Source organism: Tenrec ecaudatus, chromosome 10, assembly GCF_050624435.1.
Source record: "Tenrec ecaudatus isolate mTenEca1 chromosome 10, mTenEca1.hap1, whole genome shotgun sequence".
Taxonomy (NCBI): domain Eukaryota; kingdom Metazoa; phylum Chordata; class Mammalia; order Afrosoricida; family Tenrecidae; genus Tenrec; species Tenrec ecaudatus.
In genome coordinates, this window is record NC_134539.1 from 119,555,338 (window position 1) to 119,583,027 (window position 27,690).

The 27,690-nt window shown below is 39.5% G+C and overlaps 1 protein-coding gene and 1 pseudogene across 11 annotated transcripts in view; one reads left to right on the forward strand and one right to left on the reverse strand.

Moving 5' to 3' along the window:
* Positions 1–27,690, forward strand: part of SYNRG (synergin gamma) — a 75,938-nt gene that overhangs the window by 11,916 nt on the left and 36,332 nt on the right. For 5 of the 11 annotated variants that reach the window (XM_075561426.1, XM_075561427.1, XM_075561428.1 and 2 more), the window contains exons 4-12: positions 5,484–5,614; positions 6,890–6,995; positions 7,942–8,053; positions 14,402–14,611; positions 15,880–16,113; positions 17,066–17,143; positions 19,358–19,554; positions 20,357–20,608; positions 21,130–21,263. In XM_075561426.1, coding sequence (XP_075417541.1) covers positions 5,484–5,614; positions 6,890–6,995; positions 7,942–8,053; positions 14,402–14,611; positions 15,880–16,113; positions 17,066–17,143; positions 19,358–19,554; positions 20,357–20,608; positions 21,130–21,263 — 1,454 coding nt within the window. The remainder of the gene's footprint in view (positions 1–5,483; positions 5,615–6,889; positions 6,996–7,941; positions 8,054–14,401; positions 14,612–15,879; positions 16,114–17,065; positions 17,144–19,357; positions 19,555–20,356; positions 20,609–21,129; positions 21,264–27,690) is intronic. The other 6 variants (XM_075561435.1, XM_075561434.1, XM_075561433.1 and 3 more) reach the window with 3 other exon arrangements.
* Positions 26,810–26,944, reverse strand: LOC142458226 (small EDRK-rich factor 2-like; annotated as a pseudogene).

A 27,690-nucleotide genomic window follows, 5' to 3' on the forward strand; every position in this document is an offset into this window, starting at 1 on the left:
CCATTTCTTCTTTCTTGGGGGTAGGCGTAAGGTGTCCCTTTGATCTCTACTCATTTGTTACAAACCTTTTCTATCTCAAAAGAGATTGGCTCAAGATGCAACTTAATCCTACCATTCCTTAGCATAAATGCCACGAATTGTGCCTCATTGACACCCCACAGGTTAGAATGTAGAAGGCCTAGAACAACTGCATCATACCACAAAAATGGAGAAAAATGCCTCATGCCAAGCGTCATGGCCTAGCCAAGTTGACATACATTTTGTGAGGGACACACTTCAGACTGTAACAGGTGGCAGCTCCACTGTTTGGATGAGGAAGTAAGCTTTATGAGGATACTACTCAACGACACACAGTGAGCTGGGACTTGAACCTATGTCTTCAGTATCTCTGTAGGGTCCTCCAGATTATATCATATTAGCCCAGTTGGCATTGGTGTATTAATTATGATGCTGCAGACATAATTACTACATGATACATATGAAAAATCACGCCGTTGTATTAGACAGTGCCAAGGGGAAGAAGAATACCAGCTGTCAGGAGGCATCACAAAGGGCATTCATTTGCTTGATAAAATGATGTCTCAAAACTTGGCTTTGTTAGCATACTAGGAATAGACTTCTCTCTTAAAGGGTCCAGCAGTAACATTATACATGAGATTGTTGGATACAATCTGAATGATACTTTATCCATTCACAGCTAATCACACAAGAGGTGGCATATGTGGTAAGAACATGTATAAAAGACTTATCTTGGCCTTGGGAGTCAAAAACCTCTCAAGAAATTGAATTTCAGTTGAATGTGAATGAAAAATAGCTGTTAGCCAGATGAGTAGATGGGAGAAGAGCGTGCTGACAGGAACGATCCTAAGCTGGCAGGGATGTGGCACATTGGAGCAGCTGGGGCATCTGTGAGCCAATGAATATTTTAAAGCAGTGCCGGATACAATTAGATTTGTATCTAAAAGATTCTTTTGCCTATTTGGGGACTACTTGGAGGTAGCAAAGAGAGCAAGAAGAGATGTAGGGGAAATCATTTAAATGCTGACGTCGGGAGAGGAGGTGAGAAAATGGTGGTGGCTTAAATTAGGGTGGTGGCAGAAGATAGAGGGATGGTTTTGAGAACTAATTGAGAAATGAATCAGCCCTTGCTGAGTGATTGGATGTTGGAAATAAAGGATGATATCAAGCTAACTCCCAGTTTTCCACATGAGTAACACATTGAGGATGCTATTAATAAAAAGCATTGGAGAAACTTGTTTGATGATGCATGTTGACTTTGAAAACTCATGAAACATTCGAGTGAAGCTGTGCAGGTGCCGTTTAATAAATTACGCGGGAACTCTAGTTTAAGAGTATAGGTGTGGGAGTCGTCAGCACGCAGATCGATGCCAGAGGGCTAGAGTGGGAACATCCATAGAGTCTATAGACGGCTAGTCCAGGGAGAACCCTCGAGACTGCAGCATTTAACTCTGAGAGTGCATTCTTAGTAAAGAAGATCAGAAGAGCAGTCATAGAAGTAAGGAGAAAATAAAACAACATGAAAAATATGCCATTAAAACCAAGGGAAGAGCAATTTTTTTAATTAATAAATATTTTATTGGGGCTCATACAACTCTTATCACAATCCATACATACATCAATTGAGCAAAGCACCCTTATACATTTGTTGCCCTCGTCATTCTTTTTTTTTTTTAACAATTTATTAGGGGCTCAAACAACTCTCTTCACAATTCATACATATACATACATCAATTGTGTAAAGCACATCCATACATTCCCCGCCCCAATCATTCTCAAAGCATTTGCTCTCGGAAGAGCAATTTTTAAGAGAAGACAAACAACTCTGGCTAAGTCACTGGTAAAGCAAATTACAAGGCCATGCCTAACCAAACCAAGGAAATGCAACCTTGCCAGGTACCCAGAGAACAGAAAATCAGATATATTGGTGAGAGCACACTTGTCTATCATAATGCATTTTAAAATCTGTATCAAGTTTTTTAATGGCTGAGTATTATTTCATACTGTAGTTTTACCATCATTTCTCTATTGATGAATAGTCATGTGGTCCATTGGATTTCACAAAACAAGCCTCACTGGTCATGTAGGTGAAAGCAATTTTGATGGAGTGTTGGGGAGAGGGTCAAAGCCTAATTAGAATGGATTAAGGAATTAAATGGAAGGTAAGAAAATGAAGACGATATAGACAGTTCTTAGGAGAGCAAGATGATGGATGCATTCCCTGTGTATTCAAATCATATGAGAAATTAAATCAGAAGTCGTTTGATAGATTTTCAGTAAGAAAATCAATGTCCCAGAGACTTGAAATACTGACATGATGGGTGTGTTCCTTTATATGTGCTGGAAGCAGGATGGCTTAGGATGCATGGATATTAGCATGGCCAAGCATGGGTTTACCCCCTGTTTATGCCACATGTTACTACAGTCACTGATTCTAGAATGACCTACCCTGCCCCCCATGTGTTAACACACGTGAAGTTAGAATGCATCTTATAAGGACTGGTGTCTTAGAATTGTTGTCATCTATTCATTGCCTGTACATATATGAACTTATTCATAGCTATTTAAAGTAAAGGGATAGGGAAAATATATACAATATAAATACAAACAAAAAGAGCTAATATAGCAATAAAAAAATCAGACCACAAATAGATTTTAAGGCAAAAACCATTACAAGTCTATAGGTAAAGAAACTTTTGATAAAAACCTACATGCACAAAAAATATAGATTGCAGTTTGAAACCACCAGTCACTCCATGGTAGAAAGAGGAGGCTTTCTAGTCCCATAAAGATACCAAGTATGGGAAACCCACAGAGGCAATTGGACCCTGCCCTGTAAGGTTACTATGAATCAGAATCACTGTGATAGCAATGAGTTTTTTTGAAAATGTATAAAGAAAGGACAATAACAAAGAGAAATGGGCAAATCTACAATCAGTGAAGATTTAGATTTGAACAACCTTCTTCACAAAAGTGACTAATGGACATAAAAGATACTCTTCCCAACAATTGCATAATACACTTTGTTTTTTAGCATTCATGAAATAATTCTAAAAATTGACCATATAGTGGGCCATAGAAAATCTCACCACATATAATGTTAAAACCAGGGCATTAAACCAATTCAATCCAGTTTGACCTCTTGCTGATCATTTGCTTTTTTTATCACAGATAAACTGACTCAGAATCTGTTTTAACAAGGTCCCCGGTGATTCTTACAGTTCATCTATGTATGTGCACGCATGCGCGCGCGCGCGCACACACACACACACACACACATGAATCACCTGGGAATCTTGTTAAGCTAGATCCTCATTGAATATATCTGGAGTAGAAACAGAAATTCTCAGTATGGAGGTTGAACTGGAATGATGCAGTTCAAAGCCCCGATTTAAACCTTACATAGGATCATGCTGAATTTACTTGAGATTTGTGATCGAGAATTTAAAGCAAATACCTAGTGTTTTCTGACCAGCATGATTCAGCTGTTTGTAAGATAAGAGAAGGGAATTAATTAACTCTAATCAAGCATGGGGCTTCCCAGGAGATGATCGTTAAGGATGTCCGCAAGGGTATTATAATGCCGAACCCTGGAATGAAAGCTGGCCATTGAAAAGGTAGTGAGTTCTGGGGAAAGTGGTAGAGTAAGATTAATGGATGGCAGGTATCAATGAAACAAGAACATTTCTGGAATGAATATATGGGCTGGAAAGATAGGAGTTAATGGCCGAGTGGTGGGGTGCTTCAAGTCAAGGCTTTAGAGATGATACGGCTGACCGGCACTCCTAAGGTCAAGGGTCCAACAGGGCCATGGGAAACTGGCTGGTTGAGGTGAGAGTTCTAGGTCCATGAGGTGAGACCACAGTGGTACATAGTCTTCCATGTGATGGTGACATCACCTAGAACAGTGCAAGAATAGAATGGAGACAGCCAAGTTCTGAAGGCATCAGCTGAGGAGAGAGGGAGTTGAGCATCAGTACATGACATGAACAAGGTAGGCTAGTAAGTAATGAAATCTGATAGCAAAAAAAAATTTAATGTATCCAGGTTTTTAATGGGAGAGGGGAAAAGGCTTTAAGAAAGGAATATCCCTCAGCATTCCACTAGGAAGCTGCAACCTCCAAATGAAAAGACTTCAGAGGAGAGCCAGCGTTCAGTTAGGGGCAAAGGGGGAGCGAGCCTTTTACCAAGAGAGGAGGTTCTAGTCAGTAAAAGTTAGCTGTTCTTATTGTTATTATCACTAATATTTTGGATTTTATGACTAGCTTTTGTGTTACACTGTTCTATCTGCATACTTCACAAAGCTTCATTCTGTTGTATTGATATTTATCGTTGATTAAATATATGATGAAGGGGTGGTTAAAGCACTTGATGGCTAATCCAAAGGCTCCGTAGGAGAAAGCTGTGGTGGCCAGCTTCTGTAAGGACTTTCAGCCTTGGAAACCATATGAGTAGTTCTGTTCTGGTATATAGGGTCACAATGAGTCAAAATAGACACACAGCCATGGAGTTGGTGTTTGGGGAAGTATATATTTTTTTTGGGGGGGAAGTATATTTTATTTTCTATGAAAATTTGAGTATTGAACACCAAATAATGAACATCAAAACATTCATTCAGTTATCAAATTCCTTTTGTGGAATGATTCCTGTCTGTAAAGTCTTTGCTGTTATCGAACTCTGTAACGTATGATAGCTCTCCTCCTAGACACGGATTAGTGAGCTCATAACCAAGTCAATTCAAACTCAGAGTGCCCTCATAGGACAGGGTAGAACTACCCCTATAAATTTCTGAGACTGTTAATTTTTTTAATCATCTTATTGGGGGCTCATACGACTCTTATCACAGTCCATACATATATCAGTTGTATATAGCACATTTGTACATTCATTGCTCTCATCATTCTCAAAACATTTGCTTTCCACTTAAGCCCTTGACATCAGTTCCTCGTTTTTCCCCTTGCTCCCCACTCCCCACTCCCTCATGAACCCTTGATAATTTATAAATATTTATTTTGTCATAGCTTACACCATCCGACGTCTCCCTTCACTGACTCTTAACTTTTTATGAGAGTAGAAAACCCTACCTTTCTCCCACAGAGCGACTGGTGGTTTCAAATTGCTGGCCTTGTAGTTGCTGCCCAGTGGGTGACCACTCTGCCACCACGGCTCTCTAGTGAACATCAATTAGCAACCTAAATTGGGAATGCATGCATGCTTACACAAAGCTTGGAAGATTTTACTCTCTCCAGAGAATTAACCGTGTGGCTCTGTAAGAAAACAAAAGAAATGGAAGTGGGGGAGATGTTCAGAGGAGCCTATGTTCCTTGAATCTTTTATAAGACTTCATTAATATGTAGTGGACAAATTAAAAAACATTAAAAACGAATGTATGGACATTAAAGTTTTTCTTTGTGATAGTTAAAAGGAGAACTTTTGAGTTTTACTCTGTCGTCTGTTTCTTCTAGGCAGGGATACCAGTGGGACCAATGCCAGCAGCTGGGATTCGTTACATGGGACAAGCACCCTTCCTGGGACTGCGTGCTCCAGGCCCACAGTACACTCCAGACATGCAGAAACAGTTTGCTGAAGAGCAGCAGTAAGAGATCTCTAGGATTCAAGGAGAGCAAGGAAGCATGATACCTATTATTTTAAAATTTGTCCTTGAAAACTAAAAAAAACCCTTTCATTATAAGTTTAGAGCCAAAAGAAGCGACTTTAGAGATCCTCTGATTCATCCTTCTTATTGCACGTCTATAGGCACCTGGGTGGCTCAAGCAGTTTGCGATGGGTAGCTACCTAAAGGTTAGCAGTGCAGACCTACCAAGTGGCTCTGGAAGAAAGGCCTGGCAAACTCCTACAGTAAAGCTTGCAGCCAAGAAAACCCTACAGAGCAGTTATAGTGTGTAAAATCTGGGGCACAGGGAGTTGGAATCAACCCCGTAGCATCTGGTTTCCTGTGGGTATCAGAGACTGCGATAGGAGTCAGCATCAACTGGATAGCCCCAGGGTATTTGGTTGTGTAGTTCACATCTGGGCAGGTGAGGTCCAGAGAAATTAAACAACTTATCAATGAAGGTGTATTGGTTTCTCAGTGATACTGTTACCAAAATAATCCAAGTGGATGGTTTTTACAGAACAGAAAATTAATTTCCTGAGACTGGAAGTCTGAATTCACGGCATGGGCTCTAGAGAAAGGCTCACTCTGTCATGTTAGGGGGTAATCCTTGTCTCAACTTTTCTAACATTCTTTGGAGCGCTCAACATGACATCTGTCTTTCCTTGCTTCTGTGCCTACTTTGCTGTTTTCATAGTTCAAAACTGATTAGCTTGGGTCACGCCCTACGCTGCTATGGTCTCACAAAAAAGAAAACCTTATTCCAAAATGGGATTATAGCTACATATGTAGGGTTAGGAGTCAAGCATATGTATGAGGGGACACAGGTCAGTCCCTAGCACAGTGTTACACAAATCAAAGGCTGGACCCAAGTGTAGGAATTTGAGCCCCAGATCATTGTGCTTTCTCCCCTCCGACACCATCTTCTCCAGTGAGAGTTTCTTTTCTGTGTGCAGGACAAAGGCTTTTTATGTGTCTGTCTATTCTCTGAGATTAGGTTTATATGAAAAAAAATTGCCTTTTCCTTGGCACATTATGTAGATAAATCATTTTTAGACTTATTTTCAAATCTTTTGAGATGACTATAGTGGGGGAGCAGTGTTCTCCTAGAAGACAGTTAGATACAACCGCTTCGGAGGAGTGCCTAGGGCTGCAGATAGCTGCAAGGTGAATGGCTGAAGCCATTACTAGCAATCCAAGTCTAGCACAGCTGATAATCCCTGGAGTTGGATCTTCACTAGATTGTATTTCCCATAGAAAACGATTTGAGCAGCAGCAAAAGCTCTTAGAAGAAGAAAGAAAAAGACGCCAGTTTGAAGAGCAGAAGCAAAAGCTCAGACTTCTGAGCAGTGTAAAACCCAAGGTAATGCATCCACACTGTCAGCCCGCACGTGTCTCTCTCATCTGTTTATTGCTGAAACAGCTGCCCACACCGGGTCTGTAGTTGATTAATTTTGGTTTCTCAGGTCCCAGAGTGAAAGAGTTTTCTTTTTCTATAGAGATGCCCTGTTGTGGAGGATTAGGTTATCAGCCATTATTTCCTCAGCACTGTTTGTCATCTTTTCTTGGGACAAATCTGTTGTGTGCTATGAAGTTGATTCTGTCTCACAACTACCCTGTGGAACAGAGTAAAACTGCTCCATCTGTACTCATTGTGAAAGCAGCCGGCCACATCCTGCTACCACAGAGCAGCGAGGGGTTTCCAACGGCCCGTATTTCAGTTAGCAGTGAGCATTTAACCACTGTACCACTGGGGCGGGGCGCCTTAATCTTAAACTTGCTGATATAAACATGAGTTTCTCATCATTTAAAAAATATTTCACTGTGCTCTAGATGAAAACTTGCATAGAAAATTGGTGGTCCAATTAAGAGTTCCTACACTAATTGTTCCCTGACCTTGGCTGCAATACCCACAGTGTGTCACCACTCCCTCTGTTCCCCTGGTCCCCTGCCTGCCCTGTCAGCTCATCTTGGGTCTCATAGTATTGATGACCCTAAGAGCACATTCTTCACGGGTTTTACTGTTTGTTGGATATTTCCATCTATTGGCCAAAAGGTGTCGTCCGGGAGCATCTGAAATTAGGTTTCTTACTTTTTAGCACATTGAATGTGTAGTACCTATATCCTCACGTATTTACAAATGAGCCTTTTAATATCTTTATATTCAACAGAGGATCAGGTTATATCCTTTTTTTTTCTGTATTTATCAAAGATTTTTTTGACTTAAGAGAATTGATTTTGGTAAAAATGTCGGAAATAGATTCAGCTATCCTCTCAGTGAGGGTTGACCCCTATTGTTTTTCTCTCAGCTAGGGGAGAAGAGCAGAGATGAGGCTCTGGAAGCCATCAAAGGGAACTTAGATGGGTTTTCCAGAGACGCTAAGATGCACCCTGCTCCAGCCTCACACTCCAAGAAACCAGGTACTTTTCACTTTCAGAAGGCGTTAGAATGATCTTCTCTTTGAAGATGATTTTTTTAGTTCCGGTAGGTGACTGTTAAATGCATGCTAAGAACCAGACCACCACTTGTCTGTAATATCTTTCATGTTACTGTGATGCTGGACACTATCCCACCAGTAGAAGGGTCACCCAGGGGGGACAAGCTTCACGTAGTTTCCAAGCTAAGCCAGACCAGGGAGGACCTGGAACCTACTTCTGGCACTCGGCCAGGAAAACCTTAGTGACATCAGAACCCTGTCTGAAGTGGTGTGGAGCCTCTGACCCTGGAGCCTCTCAGGTGGAAGGTACTCGGAACTGGAGAAGAACTGCCACCTCCTCCAGGAGCCAACCTTAATGATGGATCAGAACTTTCAGAGTCTTCATTGGTTGACATGGCACAACTCAAAATGAAGAGAAACAACTTCAGAATAAGTGGAATGTGAATGTAGACAGAGAGCTGAAAGTTGGCAAGTGGAACAGGCTGGTGTTGGCCATTTGAATTGCACAATCATGGTCTACTATGCCAGAAATGATAAATTGAAGAGAGATGGCATCACATCCGTTGTCAAAAAGTTCATTTCAATATCTATCCTGAAGTACAATGTTGTCAGTGATAAAACAATTTCCATATACCTGCAAGGAAAAATCAGTTAACATAACTACTATTCAAATTTATGAAGCACCACGAAAGCCAAACATGAAGAAATTGAATATTATAACCAGCTTTTGTAGTCTGAAATGGATTAAACATGAAATTAAGATGCTTTAATAGTTACTAGTGATTGGAATGCTAAAGTTGGGAACAAAGGTGAAGGATTGGTAGTTGGACAATGTAACATTGGTGATAGAAATTATGCCAAAGCTGACATGATAGAATTTTGTAAGACCCACAGCCTATTGACTGGAAATACCGTTATTCAACGACATAAACTGTTATTATACCTATGGGTCTTTCCAAACAATATGCAAGAATCAAATGAACTATGTTTATGGAGATGATGAAGAAACAATATAATCAGTCAGAATAAGGCTAAGATCAACTGCAGAACAAGTCATCAATTACTCAGATATAAGTTTAAGTTGAAACTGAAGAAAAAACAAGCCCACAGGAGCCGAAGTACAACCTTCAGTATAGCCTACCTGAATTTAGAGCTCATCTCAAGAATAGATTTGATGTATTGAGCACTAATGGCCAAAGACCAAATATGTTGTGGAGATGAGATCAAGGACATTCTACATAAAAACAGTAAAAGACCATTAAAACCACAGGAAAGAAAAGAACAGAATGAGTGTCAGAAGAGACTGAAACTTGCACTTGAATGTTGAGTGGCTAAGCTGAGTGGAAGAAATGACAGCGCCAACAGAAAAGTGGGGGGAGGGAGTCAGAGGTGAGTGTAAGGCATGAAAAAATAATAATTTGTAAATTATCAAAGGTTCGTGGGGGAGGAGGGAACCAGCTGATACCAAGGGCTCAAGTAGAAAGAGATTGATTTGCAAATGATTACGGCAACATATGTACAAATGTGCTTGACACAATGATTGGATGTATGGATTGTGATAAGAGCTGTAAGAGCCCCCAATAAAATTATTTAAATTTTAAAAAACTGAACAAAAGATTTCAAAGGGTAGCTTGAAAATAAAGAAGGGCGTTGGAGAAAATAGGGAGCTAATAACAAGGAGTATAAGAAAGAGGAAGTAAAAATTGATTGTGGTAGTGATGATACAACTCTTTTAACGTGATTGAACTATTAAATTATATGATATTTGGATTTAGTTCCAGTAAAACTTTTTATTTAAAAAAAGGAAGAAAGTAAAGTGTAATGAAATGTGTAAAGACTTGTAGTTAGCCAAAAGAGAATTACATGCTCAGCGTTTCTCAAACTAAAATAACAGAAGACAAAATTCAAGCCTGGGATAGCAATACTGAAGGATTCTGTGGACAAAATATTGAATGGTACAGGAAAGATCAAAAGTTGATGGCAGTAGTACAGAGCCACTGAACCAAAAAGAATTGGTCAACTTTCAGTCATTTCAGAAGGTAGGAAGAAGTGTAAGCTGCACTGAAGGTACTTTTGACAAATAAAGCTCTAGATATTGATAGAACACCAAACGAGACATTTTAACAGCAACAACACTGAAAGCCCACAGCTACCTGGTCAACCCACTGAAATATATCCATGTTTGTACCCCTTCAAAAGAAAGTTGATTCAACAGAATATGGGTATTACCCAACAGAGACTACCAGAAAGATATTTGCCTCTAATTCATTCATCACACAAAGGAATTTGTCTATATCATAACAATTTATGGATAACATGTAGTTATGAGAGTTTAAACCAGAACTAACTAACTCTCTGCCATCGAGTCAGTGCCGACTCACAACAACTCTAAAGGACAGGGTAGAACTGCCCTTTGAGTTTCCAAGACTGTCACTCTTGACAGGAGTAGAGAGCCCCTTCTTTCTGCTATAGAGCAGCTCGTGATTTTGAAATGCTGTCCTTACAGTTAGCAGTCCAATGAGTTACCACTATTTTACCAGAGCTTCTCGATAAGAGTTTTCCTAAATGTGTGTGTGTATATATATATATATATATATATATATATGAGAGAGAGAGAGAGAGAGAATAGATATCACATAAAATTGTACCATATATACTCGTGTATAAGCCGAGAGAGAGAGAGAGAGAGAGAATAGATATCACATAAAATTGTACCATATATACTCGTGTATAAGCCGAGTTTTTCAGCACATTTTAATGCAGTTTTTGTGGTAAAATTAGGTGCCTCGGCTGATATTCGGGTCAGTTTATACTCGAGTATGTAAGGTAATTCTAGCCAAATATAAAGAAACATCGTTTGAGCCTTTGTAGCTTTATTGTTGTAAATAGGGGAGATCCATTGTGCACTTTAAAGGCATCAGAGTAACTCTCAGTGCTCCAGTATGTCTACTTTGTACCAAGAAGACTTTTTTTTCTTTAAAACATGATGACTTAAGGCAATGATCTTGAGTATTTAGTAGGTGCCTTTCATAGAACATTAAGTGCTTCTCTTGTATTTTTCTGATCAAAAGAGGAGTAAGCATACAGTGTCCCCATTTTCAAAGACCACTCCCTGTGACCTCAGAACATGCTGTGATTGATACAGAGGATCCCTGCTGTTGGGGGATTCTTAGCTGTAGTCTGTTGGGACAGGTCCTTGTGTAGCACAAACGGCTCACACTCAGCCCTTTGGGCCCACAGAGCAGTGCCATGAAATACACGGGTTGGCAGTCTGATTATAGCCAAAGGGGGACATCAGCATAATATGAGTAAGGGGAAGAAAAGCACCAGAGTTCAAGTATGTATCATTACCGACACAATCCTACAATGACAACAACAAGCAGTAATCTGCAAGTAGAGAGGTAGACAAGCAAGCTGAAATCGCACAGTCTATCCTTGAGTGTATATATATATATATATATAGGTTTGACAGAGGATGTTTCCACATCCTGAGGGGGCTTTTAAAATGTCACAGAAAATGTTCATTATCAGGTCATTTCATTCTCTCATGAAGTTTGTGAAGCCCTGTGTGTGCTGCAAATATAGTCGTGTGTGTCGTAGAGCAGAGAGGGGACAAGTTATGAAAACTGTTGCCGTAAGCAAACACCATGAAGGAGTGAGTCACTGGTTTGGGGACTTAGCAGTAGCGTAATGGATTAAGTCTAGATCAGCGTTCTACAGACTTCTTCAGTGAATAGCAACTCAGGTCTGAAAAGCTTGCAGGTGACCATCTAAGATGCAACTTCTGAAACAATGAAAGTAAACAAAACTAAAACTTTAGAATGAAAAACAAAATCATTTTGTCCAAAGGGCTAGTGGACCATATGAGCCACAGCTTCCCCAACCCGGATACCAGAAGAATGAGACGATGCCCAGCTGCCACAGCTGCCTCCTCTTTATCAAGGTCACGATAGAAGGGCCAGGAAAGAGGGAAGGAAACGTGCAGAACAGAATTCCAATTCCCTAAAAAGACCAGACTTGATGTGTTGGCCAAGACTCGTGGGTCCTGAGACGGGGGACCTGGAGCCACGTCCACCTACAACCCACCTTGCAGTCATGACCGCAAAGAACATATTCCTCAGAACAACCAACAGAAAGAAGGAAGACCATGCCCAAGCAAACCAAGGAGGAAGTGGGAAAGAGTGCTGCTGGGACATTGAGAGGATTGCAGTCACGAAACAATGTGTATCAATTATTGATGGGAAAACTAATTTGCTCTTCAAAATTCCATTCAAGTCACACACAAGTATAGTAAAAAAAAAAAAACCCTACAAAGCAGTTCTGCTCTGTAACCAATATGGTCACAGGAGCTGAAATTGACTTGATGGCAACAGGGTTGGTTTTTAACCTTTAAGGAAGCAGATCACCAGGCATTTCTTTCGAGGCGCTGTTTGATGGTTACACACTGATGGTTACACACTGGTTATACACTGTTAGATGGTTCACACTACCAGTGTATAAGTTTGCAGCCAAGAGAAACTGGCTTGCATCACGCAGACCACCCTCCTGTAACATTAGGCTTTAATAAATGTTAAAATTGTCAGTTAAAATATTAAGAAGTAACAATAATATTATTAATGATTCTCATGTGCTAACATAGTAGAGCAGGTTTATTATCTAAAGTAATCTCATTTAATAATATAAAGACCATGTTACTGCTGTTGGGTGCTGTCAACTTGGCTCTGACCCTTAGTGAGCCTGTGTCCACCAGAATGAAACACTGCCTAGTCTGGTGTCATCGTCACACACAGGGTTGTGTTTGCGCCCATTGTTGCAGCCACTGTTTCAGTTCCTCTTGCTGACCCTCTGTTTGACCAAGCATGTCGTCCCTTACCAGGCACTAGTCTCTCTGACAACATGCCCAAAGTGTCATCCTCGCTTCTAAGGAGCTTTCTGGCTGTACTTTCTCCAAGACAGACTTGTGTTCTTTCTTCTGGCAGTTCATGGTATTTTCAGTATCTTTCACCAATACCATAATTCAAATATATCCATCTTCTCCGATCTTTCATATTCATTAGTCACCTTTCACATGCATATGAAGCAATTGAAAATACCATGACTTCCAGTCAGGACACCTTACTTTTTTTTTAACACTTTAAGGAAGTGTGATGCCACAGATTTACCCAGAGTGGCATTTGATTTCTTGACTACTGTTTCTGTGGGCTTTGATTGTGGATCCAAGTAAAATGTAATCTTGACAGTTCCAATCTTTTCTCCATTTATCATGTTGTCTACTGGTTAAGCTGTGATGATTTTTGGTTTTTTAACATCGAATTGTCATCCGCAGTGAAGACTGTAGTCTTTGATCTTCATTAGTAAATTTTTCATGTCCTCTTCACTTTGAGCAAGCAATTTGTGTGCAGTGCATACCACAGGTTGTTGATGGCCTTCCTCCAATCCTGATGCCTCATTCATCATTAAGTAGTCCAGCTTCTTGGATTATGTGCTCAGCACAAAGATTGAATTCGTGTGGTGAAAGGATCCAACCCAGACGCACACTTTCCCTGATTGTAAACCATAGTGCTCTTTATACCCTTCAGTGCCAAAGCTCCTTGCACGTTGTCCTGAGCCAAAGTTAACTTCCATAAATGCATCGTTGAATTGTTCCCTGAGCACTGTATGGTCTCTCAACTTTTGTGCTTTTCACAAGTAAATATCACCTTGGTAATAGGTTCAGTGTTCTTGTTAGCTTTTATAACTCCTTATAGTATAGCTTTATTGAAATGCGATTCATGTAAAGTATGTGGACCAGGCATGCTATTCCAAAAAGTACAGACTGTATTGTGTATGGTTCCTTACCATCGTCATGAAATTTAAACCTTGGGGTATTTATTTCTCCAAAATGTAATGATTCCAGCAACATATGAACAAGTTTTCTTATCTGTTTCTGGAGAGAGGATCACCCAGAAAAAATAATCACCACTTTGATGTAAATTATTGCTAACTTCACCTAGGCAAAAAGAAAAAAACTAGTTTGAACCTAATCAAAAAAGGGAAGACGTGTTGAGTTTTAGGACAGTTTTTCTTACTTGTTTGTTCTGAACTAAATGCAAAATAGTTATAAGACACACACATACACCCCTTTTAAAAAGGCATAAAATTGTACATAGCTAGATATCAAATTGTTTTTGTATGCATTGTATAATTTCATCTGTGGTTACATGTATTATTTCCTGTTCATTTCTACTATTCCGTGTTTCAATACATTCTTTTGGAATTGTTCTACATTTTGATTTCTTTTCCCCGTTGCTTTCCATGTCTGTGTATTTCATTGCCGTTTTCCATTTTGCAGATTATCCCACATCATCTCATTCTTCTGTCACTGTCTCCTCATCATCTACTTTTCTTGACGAAGAAGAATTCAGTGACTTTATGCAGGGGCCTGTTGAAGTTCCCCAGTGTGGGCCTTCTTCCACTTCCCAGCCTTTTCAGTCTTTCCGCCCCACCACCCCAGGGGGCCAGTTGCATACACAGAAGGCTGGGCCACAGCCTCTCCCTCCAGGTCAGATTCCAGTGTCTCTTGCCTTACATGGTAGTCCTGAGCAAATTCCTTATTTCTCTACTGCTTCAGTCTCACACATTGTACAGAAAGCAGGTAACTCCTAGCATTGTTAATGAAAGCATTTTTATGAAAATCTAAGAACATTTACTTCTGTTTAAAAGAAATGACGGAGTGACATTGGTAAAGAGTGATATGAGTATTTTTTAAATGAACTAAAATAAAAGTCGAAATCTTTCCATTCTGAGGGCCTCATATTCCAGAAAAGTGATTTTAATCGTTTAGTCTACAGTTAAGAACTTTTATAAATACCTTGGAACTTTAAAGACAACCTGATTTCTTATTTGCGAAAAGCATAAATATAATTTTTTGAAGAATAATATGCCAGGGAAAACTTCTTTAGAATGTGTTTTGGTTTGGTTTGGTTTGGTGACATTTCACTTGGGATCAGAAGTCAATTTGCCCCTGGGCAAGTCTGCCTCAGTTCTACCCTGGATGCGCTAATGTGAGCAGCAAGGCCTGGGGCTTGAACCCACGAGCCGCTCCATGGGATAACTGTGTGGCAGTCTATTTCTGTAAGGATTGACAGCCTTGTAAGCTCTGTGGGCCGGTTCTACTCTGTCCTGTAGCGTTACTCTGAGTTGTAATCCAGTCAGCGGCAATGTTTTCTTTTGATTTTGTTGTTTTACGTTTGAGATACACACACACACACACACACACACACACACACACAGTCTTGAGATAAGGAACCCTGGTGGCATAATGGATGCTGCATTGGGCTGCGAAATGCAAGGTCAGCAATTCAAGCCCACCCCTACGCTCCTCAGAACCCCCCGGGGCAGTTCTACTCTGTCCTAGAGGGTCTCTGTGAGTCAGCATGGACTGCATGGCTCTGAGCTTGGGCTTGGATCTTGAGAGGGAGTCTAGTGTTAGGAGGCGTGTACGTAATTCGTACTCTGTCACCTGAGAGTTCTGACAGCCGTCCGAGAGATGACGTTCCTGGCCGAGGTCTCCCCTGTAATTAGAAGTGTCTTGACCTTTTGTAGGTCTTCAGATTTCTGAGTTAGTATTCTTTATCACACCTTTCTCCCTACTCCTTCATAGGATTCTTGTGAATCAATGTAGATAATATATGTTTATGTTTTAGTAATTGAATGATACACAAGTTTTTAACGTGGTAGGACCTCCCCTGTAGGCACATGGGGGTGGACTGGATGATTGAAAAGAAATATGCAGTTATATACCAATAATTCTTCATGCTGTTTGTTTAGGCCCTTCCTTGGAGGAGAAACTCCTAGTATCTTGTGACATGAACACATCTGGGCAGGAGCAAATTAAATTAAGTACTTCTGAAGGTGGGCACAAAGCCCTAGGCCCAGCTTCCAGTCAGAGCCATCCCAGATTAACGGCCAGGAGCAGGGGTGCTGTAGATGGACGTGTAAGTGGCGCCACCACAGCAGAAGCAGAAAAGACTTCAGACCAAAACCTGGCCATTGAAGAGAGTGGTGAGCTCATGAAACATTCAGCCAAAAAAAAATTGTTTAACCAAACGCTTAAATGCTAACATCTTAAGCATTAATCTTAAAGTGAATGCTGCTTGATTTTGCTAGTTGAAATCTTGCTTAAAGTAAATCTAATGCATCCCTTTCTCTAATTAACCACTAAGATTTTGCTCTGAATTCTTTCAACACACTCTTAATGCCTTTTTAAAAAGTGTTCTCAATAACCAGTTTTCTTAATCAGAATCATTCCTGTTTTTAAATTCCCTTTCCTCTTATTTTGTAAAAAATCTTTTTTCCCCTCCTTTACAATTTCTATGCTTCCAGAAAGATTGAGAAGTTAAAATCACAGCTGGAAAAGTCACCAATGAGAAGATAGTTTTGCTTTCCCTGAAATAAATCATGTACTACTGTCTAAACAATCCAAACATTATCAATTCTGCTCATAGACAGCCATTCAAATCTGGGCAGCCCAGGAGGCAAACTGTTAGAAGACATCTTACTGGGCAAGAAATTATTGAATTGTGCTAAAACACAAGCAAAGTAAAAATCCATATACATCGAAGGCAGTATAACTAAGGCATATTCAAATTAAAAAATCAACCTTTGTGAAGAAATGGTATGAAATGGCATATGTAAAGCTTGGGGCAATTATTTAGACATGTTTTTAAGCCCACACCTGTCTGTTGTTTCCGTTAATTTATATTATACCCGAGATAGCACAGCCTCCTGTGACTTGGAATATTGATTTGGTACACTTTAGTTTTTTTTAATATATTCTTGAGGACATAGTTAATATATAAGGGTTATTTAGAGAAGAAATATCTTAGCTGTATTAGAGACTTTTTTTTTAAGTGTCTCCAGCCAGTGTTCTCCTGTATAAAAAAAGATAGTCGCTGTGATTTCCTGTCTTCCACAGAAGCATTGCACACATCAGATAACACCTCTTCTCTTGTAGGTGTGGGAGTATTTCCCCCACAGGATCCCATTCAGCCGAGAACGCCTCCTTGGATTTACAGTGAGAGCTTGGTTCCAGGTAAGAGTGTCGTTGCTCAGGATCCCTCTCTGAATCATTTCGTTTTAGAGCTTGTAAATATAGTTGCAAGTGTTTCCTGTTGTGGTTTTAAAATATACAGAAGGAATTGTAGCTTTTTACAATTGTAAAAAATGTATAGAGCACAAAAAGTTAGTTCTATAAATTCAGTGTTTTCTCAGACTGCATCCTATAGGAAACATTATAAATGTAGTCAAATATTTTGCTTTGATGTTTTACTGGCCATCATATACTTGTATTTAAAGGAACTCTGGGGGCTGTTTATGGGAAGGCTAGCAGTTCAAATCTGCCAGCTTCTTTGCCAGAGAAAGATGAGGCTTTTTGCTCCCCTAAAGTTCTACTCTGTTCTTTGGACCACCTTGAGTCAGAATCTACTTGATGACAGTAGTTTTGGCTTTTTTAATACTTTGATTTTTAAAAGCTTCCTTGGACTTGTCCTTTAAAAGGCATTATGAAATATTTTACACTTGATAAATGATATTAGTGTTTAATTAACTTTATTATTTGCACTATGGTATTAATAAAAATTTCTTTTCTGAACTGTTATTTATTAGTTCATAGTTTTAAGATACTCTGACTGACTTCTTTATCATGTGATAAAACATAGTGTATAAGACCAGGTGACATCTTTCTACAATGGAAGGTGATGTTTAATTTTTTCTATTTTACTATTGTTACTATTTACTATTACTACTATTGAGCCAAAAAGGAAAAAAAAAATTCACTGAGGTGGACAATTTGTGATATTAATCAATTGAACATAAGGGTGTAGTTTGTTTAAGCCAAGGTTAATGTACAGAGACTAATAACTGTTATAAAAGCGTATGTATATTGTAACTTGCTTAATTTTTCATCAATCTCAAAAACTTTTCATTAGATCTTCATTTTTCTATGTTGGCATGGACAAATCTTTCTCCTTTATAGTTGATTAAAGTAAACTTACACAAGATCCCATGGCTGGATTTCTATGGAAGGAAACCATTTCTTGTTTGTATCATAATCATATAAACAAACACATGGGACTTGAGTTATACATAAATACAATAGTGTTTATTCTAATTGCCCATTACACAAGTTCCCCGTTTCCTCCTCTTCTCTTGTGCTGAGGCCAAATAGTAACTATTACAAAAATTGAGATCTTGAAGGGGGAACCGATTGTGATGATGGCTACATATGTACAAATATATTTGATATAATTGATGTATGGAATGTTATAAGAGCTGTAAGAGCCCCAATAAAATGATATTTTTAAAGCAATAAAATACAAACTCTTAATAAGTAGGAAAAAGGAATTGAGATCTTGGTATGCTTTGGCGCTCTTGTAATTGTCTGCTGACCTGTATTTCTTCTAGACACACCTTCTAGCCATATATGTTTGCATACCCGCTTTCTTACCAAAATATTTATTTTACTTGCCAGGCTCTAATTTATCATTCTAGAAAATAAATAAATAAATAAATAAATAGATGTGTAATCCTAGAAGTAAAATTTGTATGTTAAACATTTTTCCTTTGTCTCCCTTAACCCTACTCAATTTCATCCCTAGCAGTTTCTCTAACTAGGGTTGTCAGATTTAGCAATTATGTAAACAAAGTGCCCTGTTAAGTTTGAATTTAAGGCAAACAACAAATAATTGCTTAACATAGGTGAGCCCCGTGCAGTATAGGTGTCCTTTACTTTCTGTGGCCGCCTCCTCAGTGGCCACTCCTGATATTCAAACACTTGTTGCACTCCCTCATCTTACCTGAAAGTAGATCTTTCCCTGAAGGTTCTATTTCCATAGCCCTCTCCCCAATGGTCTTTTCTCTCGGCCTCTGATCCATTGGGCTAGTGGTACAATTCTAGCTGCTTACTGCTGTTTTCAAACTGTCCTGACCATTATTACTTTCAGGCTTCTCTTTTAAAGTACACAGTGTCTGCTTATACCACCTCCATCTAGTGTCATTACACTCTTCTATGAATTAGAAGACTCTCTCTTACCCTCAGCCCCAAATCTTTATCTCCAGTACCTCTCTTCTGAGCATTAGACTAATTTTCTGCTGGATGTCTGGCAGTGGTTTGAACCTTGTGATGGCTTTGAATTAGAAATTTTCTAGTAAAGCAGTTTGATTGAAAGTTATTTTTGTATAGCAGTGGTAGAAAAGATCGATCCTGTATAATGCAATTACATTTGTAATATGGCCTTTCCTTTAATAGATGCCTATAAGAAAATTTTAGAAACCACAATGACGCCAACTGGAATAGACACTGCTAAACTCTATCCCATTCTGATGTCATCTGGACTTCCCAGGGAAACTCTTGGACAGATATGGGCCTTAGCTAATCGAACGACACCTGGCAAACTTACTAAAGAAGAACTGTACACCGTTCTGGCTATGATAGCAGTAACACAGGTAGACTGCTTCCCAGAGAGGGTGATGTTACCCACTAGGGGGCGCTAGAACCGTCCAAGCGGGCTGCAAAATAGTTAACTCCAACTTTCTCCTCAATTATGGGCTATCGTACAAACGTTTTTATTGCCAGCAGCATTGCTAAGTTGTTTCTTTGTTTGTGTTTTTCTGAAAGGGGAAGTTGGCCAAGTAAGTTTGGGAACCTATGAGTTAGATTGAGTAACTTTTCCATGTAAATTGAAAGACTATAGATTTTTTTTTTTTACTATAGCATTGTAGAAATCTTTACATTGAAATTCAGATCAACTTCAGAACACAGTACTGCTTGTATGAAGTCCATACTAGCAAAGTTTCTTTTGTGTAAAGGATGTGTAGTATATTGACATTTTCTGGATGTTAATAAAGAACTGGAGAGCCAGTCTAGAGTAGGCAAAATTACTCCTTTTGGCATCCTTGTTTTAAATTCCTTAGAACTTGATATGTATTCACAGTTTCCTCGGCTTTCTCATATTACAAAATTACTTTGAATGATTTGAGTATGGTGAATTAACCAAAATTGCCCAAGAGGAAAATGTCAGAATTGATAACGTGATGGCAATTTCTTTGCTAAGTATTATGTTTTACATTCAGTGTTAGTTTGTGGGATGGGTGGGATGGGTGTGTGAACTTCTTAAGTTTGGGGAGAGTTAGAGTAGAAACGTACCGGGACTCCAGGTTTTACATTTAGGTCTCTGTGTGCCAGGGTTTGATTGTATGTGGTTGGCAGCCACCCAGAATGCTTTCATCTCTCTCCTGTTCTTTGTAGAGAGGAGTTCCCGCCATGAGTCCTGACACTTTAAGCCAGTTTCCTTCGGCTCCTATTCCAACTCTAAGTGGTTTTCCTGTGACTCTTACGGCCCCAGTGAGTCAACCCACAACAGTGATGCCTTCGGGTCCTGCAGCCTCCATCCCTCTCAACCTGGGACAGCCAGTCATGGGCATTAACCTTGTTGGACCAATGGGTGGAGCTGCAGCCCAGCCCTCTGGTGGCTTCTTGCCATCTTACCCAGCAAATCAGGTAAATGGAGAAGCTAGCTTTGCTAATTCCAAGTAATTCCTGAAAGTGAATCTGGACATTTTCTACAGGCATGCGTACAGAATATTGCTGGATTCTGATGGACACTTGAGAGGAAAAAGTTTAATTTTGTATTATTTTTAAAACATAAAGCTACATCTTAAACCTTAAATTATTTGAATTTTAGCTAATGATTTATAGTTCTTTCTAGTGAAGACGTCTTAACCTTTAACCTCCACCTAATAAAATAAATGTTTGACTCTGCATTTTGAGGAAATTGCTAAACCTAAAGTTAAACTGCCGGGTTTACTTTTCACTCCTCAGATTAGCAAAACCTGTGACACTGAGAGTATCTAATATTTTCCCCTTAAGCACTTCCTTTGAGTGTATGTCTGAAGACTGTTCTTCTGAAATTAGGTAGTTGTACTAAATTGGGGAATTTAGCATGCTGTTCATGTGATTGACAGTTGGGGTTTTGCCGTAATTGGATGCTTTTCTACTTCAATGCCCTCTCTCAACTTAAGGTGGTCAAACCAGAAGAAGACGACTTCCAAGATTTTCAAGATGCTTCTAAGTCGGGGTCTCTTGATGACTCCTTCAGTGATTTCCAAGAGCTGTCTGCTTCTTCCAAAGCAAGTCATCCCCAGCAGGGAACCAGGTAGGAAAGAATTGAATACATTGAACAGTGTCTTTAATAATAAAAAATAATAGCATCTACAATAAGAAGTAGCTATAATTAAGAAAAATATGGCTCCTTACTCTCATTTTCCTGCCTTTATTCATATTTTTACTCTCCTAACTTCTCTCCACTTTGTCTACCTTAAACGTCAGCTCTTGCAGTTTCATCTCTATACATACCTGCATGCCAATTTTTATTGCTTTTGCCACTGCTAACTCTGATTTGTTATGGCTAAGTACATTATGTGGCTATGATGACTTCATGTCCTCATATAAGGCCCAGAGATTTGACTGTTGAAAACTCTGTAAGCAGGAGCACATATAATTTGATATTGTTACAGTGTAATGTAGTGTTTATTTCCCACAGAAATCATAATTGAATCATCTAAAAATGGTTATTTATTTATGTCTTTTTTGTATAAGATGAGAGCAATAACTTTTAGGTCTTCAAATTTCTGTTTGTTTGAATACTCAGGCACATAAACAAAGCTAATGTTTCATATACGAGTTTAAATTATAGGTATCGTAGCTGATTCAGTATGCTGTCAGTATCTCTCCATCTCACTTTTTAATAAAGTAGTGAGCTGTTTTGTCCAGAGTGTAGCACACTCCACTTTGGGTGTGCAATATCAGTTTTTTTCATTTAATATTTTAATTTCCTTGATTTCAAATTTGGAATTTATTTCTGGCAAGATATATGTGCTTCTTCTTTTATGTTTCCATTTGTGCACATTTATTCATATCTTACATTTTAGCCAGTTGACCATCTTTTTAACTAACACCTTCTGCATGCAGGTTTATTGACATACGGTTCCCATAGTACACAATTCAGCAGTAACCATATTTAAAAGAGTTGTGCAGTCATCACCATAATCAATTTTAGAACATTTTCTTCTTTATTGTGCTCATTAATAACTCCCCATTTTCCCCAGTCTTCCCTGCCACAACCCCAAGAGAGTATTAATCCACTTATTGTTGATTTAGATTTATCTATCCTGGGTTTCATATAAAGAAAAACAGACAAACACTTACTTTTTTTTATCCCAGGACTTAAGGGACATTAAGGGTGGTAGAAAAATTAGAAAATTGATAGTGGTCATAGTTGCAAATCAATTAATATAAGTGCCATTAAATTACACATTTAAAATGTAAAAGTCACTAATGTTTTGAGATATATGAGTATATATATAAAATGACAAGTTTTTAACAAAGAAATGAAATACTAATATATGTTACAATATGGATGAACTTCAAAAACAAGACAAAGAAGTCAGGAAAGATCATATCATGATTTCATGTATATAAAATGTTCAGAATAGACAAATCAATAGAGACAGAAAATAGTGTGGTAGGCTGGGTTGACTAAAGAAACAAAACCAGTTAGACTCATGTATATGAAAGAAAGCTCTTATATGAAGAAGCTGTATATATCAGGAAAACATCCCAACCCAGTCCAACTCAAGTCCCTACGTCCAATACTAGTCCCTAAGTCCTTCTTCAGACTCACACAGTCACAAGCAATGATGCAGAATGCAGGAAGATCACAGGCCGGTGGGTGCAAAGTCTTGTGGATCCAATGGCGGTGGATTCATCTCCAGGGTTCTGTCCCCCATCTGGGTCAACCAGCAAGAAGGTGAAGGCGGGAGAGAAGTTCCCAGGACCCTCCTTATAAGAAGGTCACGCCTACAAGGAGGCACGATCAGGCTGTGGCCTGATTGACAGGCCAGACTCCACCTCTCCACTTTTCTATCTTCATTATAAAAGGATGACATGAAACTGCAACTACCACAATACATTAGTGATTCCATAAGGGAGGAAAAGGAGGAGGGGAGAATGGAAAATGATTGATAATAGGCCTGAAGTTTCTTTTTGGGGTGATTATACTAAAATTGATTGTGGTAATGATTGCACATATTCTCTTAATTTTATGAATACATAAATTAAGCAACAAAGCCCACACACATCAGCCTGTGTGATCACGAGGTGTCGAATGGATCAGGTATCAGGCATCATCAGAACAAAAAATCTTACCATAGTGAATGAGGGAAGAAGTGCAGAGTGGAGACCTGAAGCCCATTGGTAGGCCACTGGAGATCCCCTTACAGAAGGGTCTCAGGGAGGAGACAAGCCAGTCAGGGTGCGATGTAACAACCATGAAAAATACAACTTTCCTCTAGTTCCTAAATGCTTCCTCTCCCCTGCCCCCACTATCATGATCCCAATTCTACCTTGCAAGTCTGGCTAGAGCAGAGGATGTACACTGGTGCAGATAGGAACTGGAAACACAGGGAATCCAGAGCGGATGATCCCTTCAGGACCAGTGGTGAGAGTGGTGAAACTGGGAGGGTAGGTTAGAAAGGGGGAACCTATTACAAGGATCTACATGTGACCTCCTCCCTGGGGGATGGACAACAGAAAAGTGGGTGAAGTGGGTTGGACAGTGCAAGATATGACAAAATAATAATTTATAAATTATCAAGGGTTCATGAGGGAGGAGGAAGCGGAGAGGGAGGGGAAAAGTGAGGAGCTGATGCCAGGGGCTTAAGTGGAGAGCAAATGTTTTGAGAATGATGAGGACAATGAATGTACAAATGTGCTTTACGCAATTGATGTATGTCTGGATTGTGATAAGAGTTGTATGAGCCCCTAATAAAATGATTTTAAAAAGGAATACATACATTAAACACATGTAAGGGACTTATAGAAGAAACCAGAACCCTGCAGGCACATTTGGCTGTTAACTTAAAGGTCAGTGGTTCAAACTCACTAGCTACTCCGCAGGAAAAAGATGTAGCAATCAGCTTCCATAGACTGGAAAAAAAAGCCATTTCTGCTCTATCCTATAGGGTCACTATGACTTGTAATCAATTGTACATCAGTGGGATAGAAGAAACCTGATGAATGTGGCTATAAAGAAATGGAATGCCCACGACCTCTACACCAGGCTAACCTTGAAAAACATAATATGTCTACCTAAAATCTCTTTCTTTCAACAAAACTTATATAACCTTCCTGTGTGTTTTGCTGCCTCCTTCCACTTGCCCCAAACTTATATCCAGTTGTGCTGAAAATGCTTTCAAACTTCTGGCCCTCGGACATTCTGTTTTCCAACATGTGAAATACACTTAACTGTTTTTCTCTGATTACTTCCAGTTCTATTTCAAAAATTGATTTTCTTTACCTTTCCTCCATCAGTCCCCATCTCCAAGATGAGTTAAGGGCCCCGCCAGTCAAGTCATCTCGACCCCATATGTTCAGAGTAATATTGTGCACCAGGAGGTTTTCAGTGACTGCTTTTTCAGATTGCCAGACCTTTCCTTCTGGGATTACTCAAAATTTCACTCTCTTGGTTAGCACATAGGACCTAATGAATAGCCGGACCCTGTTATGTTATGGGGACCTGGCCATGTTGTGGAGTACAATTTTGCTGCTAACTGCAAGGTCAGCAGTCTAAAACCATTAGCCATTCCTCAGGGGGAAAAATGATAGATTTTCTACTCCCGTGATTTACAGTCTCGTCTCAGAAACCCACAAGGTTAGGTCTACTGTTCGATAGGATCGCTATGAGTTGGCTTCGACTCGATGACAGCGAGTTTGCATTTTTTTGAGCTTGAGTTGTATTGTAGTTACTGGTTTACTACTGTCTTCCTTATACTAATACTGTGGAGTTGATTCTGACTCATACTAACCCTATAGGACAGAATAGAACTGCCCTGTGCGTTTCTGAGACGAATGCTGTACGAGAATAGAAAACCTCCTCTTTCTCTGCAGCTGAAGGTTTCAAACTGCTGACCTTGCAGTTAGAAGCCTAGTGTGTATACTCTGTGCGACCAGGGCGACAAGCAGACACCCTTACTAGGTTATAAGTTCCAGAATGCATTGTGTCACATGATATCCATAGGGTTTAGTGTAGGATAAGAAATTAAGATTTATTGTATAAGTATAGAATATGGGCTATCAACAGACTTACCAAATTCATTCCTCTAGGGATGGGCAGAAGCTTATAGTAATTCAAATTAAAGTTTTGGGATAGAAAGTTTTTATGATAGGCAGGCCTGAGATATATGGCGTATTAGCAATTATGTATATTAATGTATATTATAATTCTCACCATAATAGCTTATTTTTGCAGGTGTTCCTTTTACAGTTCTGAATTGACTTGTTTCTATGCTCTCCTGCAATGTAAATATTTTGCTGGTGATTGATAGTCATTATTGTCATTTATTCACGAGAAACTTGTTATTTATTCAGTCTATAAATATTTATATTAGCCAATAGCAGCTCTCTTCAATTTGGTACTACATGTATATATGATGAATTTCCTAGTTTATGATCATCAGTGTTCTACAGTGTGAGTTTATCTTTTAAAGGGATTTTTAAACTCATACTACGAATAGCCAAGCCTCGATGAGACCACTTGGCAGTGGGCATTTCTCCGCAGAGGCCCTGGAAAAGTACAGGTGTTAAAAGTAAGCTGGAGTTTAGAGCCTTGATAGTCTAAGAAAATGATGGCAGTTGACATTAGTTACAGATTCGTGACTTGGTCTGTAAAGCTTTCTAGAAATTAGAAGTGACATGATGGAAGTGATTCTTGCTATATTGTACGTGGAGATTCTGTGTGAAATAAGAAGTCCTTGGGTTTATCAAGGTTGATAAGTATGCCGCTGAGACATTTGTTGGACTCGGTTTTGGACTGGTCGTTGAAGTCAAAGGAGAAAGAGCAGTGATCCAAAGGCATGAAAGAGAGACTGGCAGACAGCGATAGCACTCATTTATTTACTCAGAAAATGCTTCTGACTGCCAGCTGCTGGGGAGCCTACAATAATAAATACAACAGACATGGGGCATTGATGATAGACAAGTTCAAGAAGAGTTGAAGTGTAGGGATTTCTAAATATTCCTTTTAAAATCTAACTGGATGGACAATTAAAGGATCTCCACAGCCATGTGGAGTGATTATAAAATGTAAATGGATTTGCCAGCAGGAAAAAGCATACTGGCAATTGTTTTAGGTGGCTGGATACCTTTCCAAAGGAGCCCCAGTGGTTCTGTGAGGTGTGTTGGGCTGTTAACCACAAGATTGTTCAAACCCACCAGCCATTCCTTGGGAGAAAGGGACTGACTGTGCCTGTAAAGATTGACCATCTCAGAAACCCTGTCGGCTCTATGGGTAGCTATGGTCCTGAATCGATTTGATGGTACTTTAATATGAATTCTTCTCTTGATTCCTCTTGACTTTTCAATAGAATGTAGAATGGGTACTTTATTTATTTTTTTGTTTTGTTTTTTTTAATTACAAAGCTATGTTTAATACTTTGGGGTGAGCCCCACAGGAATAAAAAACACTGGGAAGGGGTAACCCCCTCAGCCCCCAGGTGTGGCCCAGGGGGAGAGGGGCTACCTGAGAGGAAGGAAGCACAACAGGGACCAGCTGCAGACTCGGCAAAGGAGGAACGCTAGCGTGGTAGGACTGGCCCCAGGCACACAGGCGGGGAGGGCAAGAGGGTTGGACACGAAGCCACAAGGCTACTTGCGTTCCTCCTTCTCGTTTGCCTTTTTCTGCTTCTGCTGCATCATCTCCGAGCCCCTCTGCTTGCGGGCAGCAGCAGAAAGCCCGTCATCTCAGCGCTATCCCTTAACCGAGTCGCTCTGCTTTTTCATATTCTTCTGGTGGGCAAACCGCGGGTCCTGGCGAAGGCTCCAGCCTGCCTTGGTCGCGTCCCCTTGTTCTGTCTGGCGTTGCAGGCCCCGCCCCCTTTCTGTACTTAGTTTTTAAGGAGTAGAAATAACCGTTTTCTTGTTTGGAATAGAAAATAACTCTGATATATGACTGATATAAGCATTTTCATGGTGGTTACAAGTTTCTTTAATAAGCACGTCAGAGAAAGAACTAGAATGAATTATTCATTGACAGAATGCATAAAATTATAGTTTGAGTCACAGCTTTATTAAAAATGGAATTTTATTTGTTGACGTCAATCAACAGTACTTCATTACCCTGAAGATGTTCTATTTTTCCCCCACTTCTGTAATAATGTTTTAGAATTGATAATATTCCTTTAATATCAGATTTCAAAAGATTTTACTTGACTATAACTAAAGTTGGAGGGCCATGGAAAACAAAAAATTCATTCAGTCTTGTGGGTTTTTTCTAAGCTATTAATTACCCTGATCCTTGTGTAGCATTCTCTACTTTAGTTATTCATGGAACTTTTTAAAATGTGCATATACTGTATAGAGGATTGCCATTATATTTGCCTTCATAACATGTTGTAGCTGTTTGGTAGTGAGTGAAATTAAATGATCCCTTCCACTCGCTAACATTTGATGGCACTGAGTCCTAAAAGCCTGTGGACCTCATTAGGATGCATGAGCCAGAGCCAGGTTTTCACCTGGCTTGTAGGCCC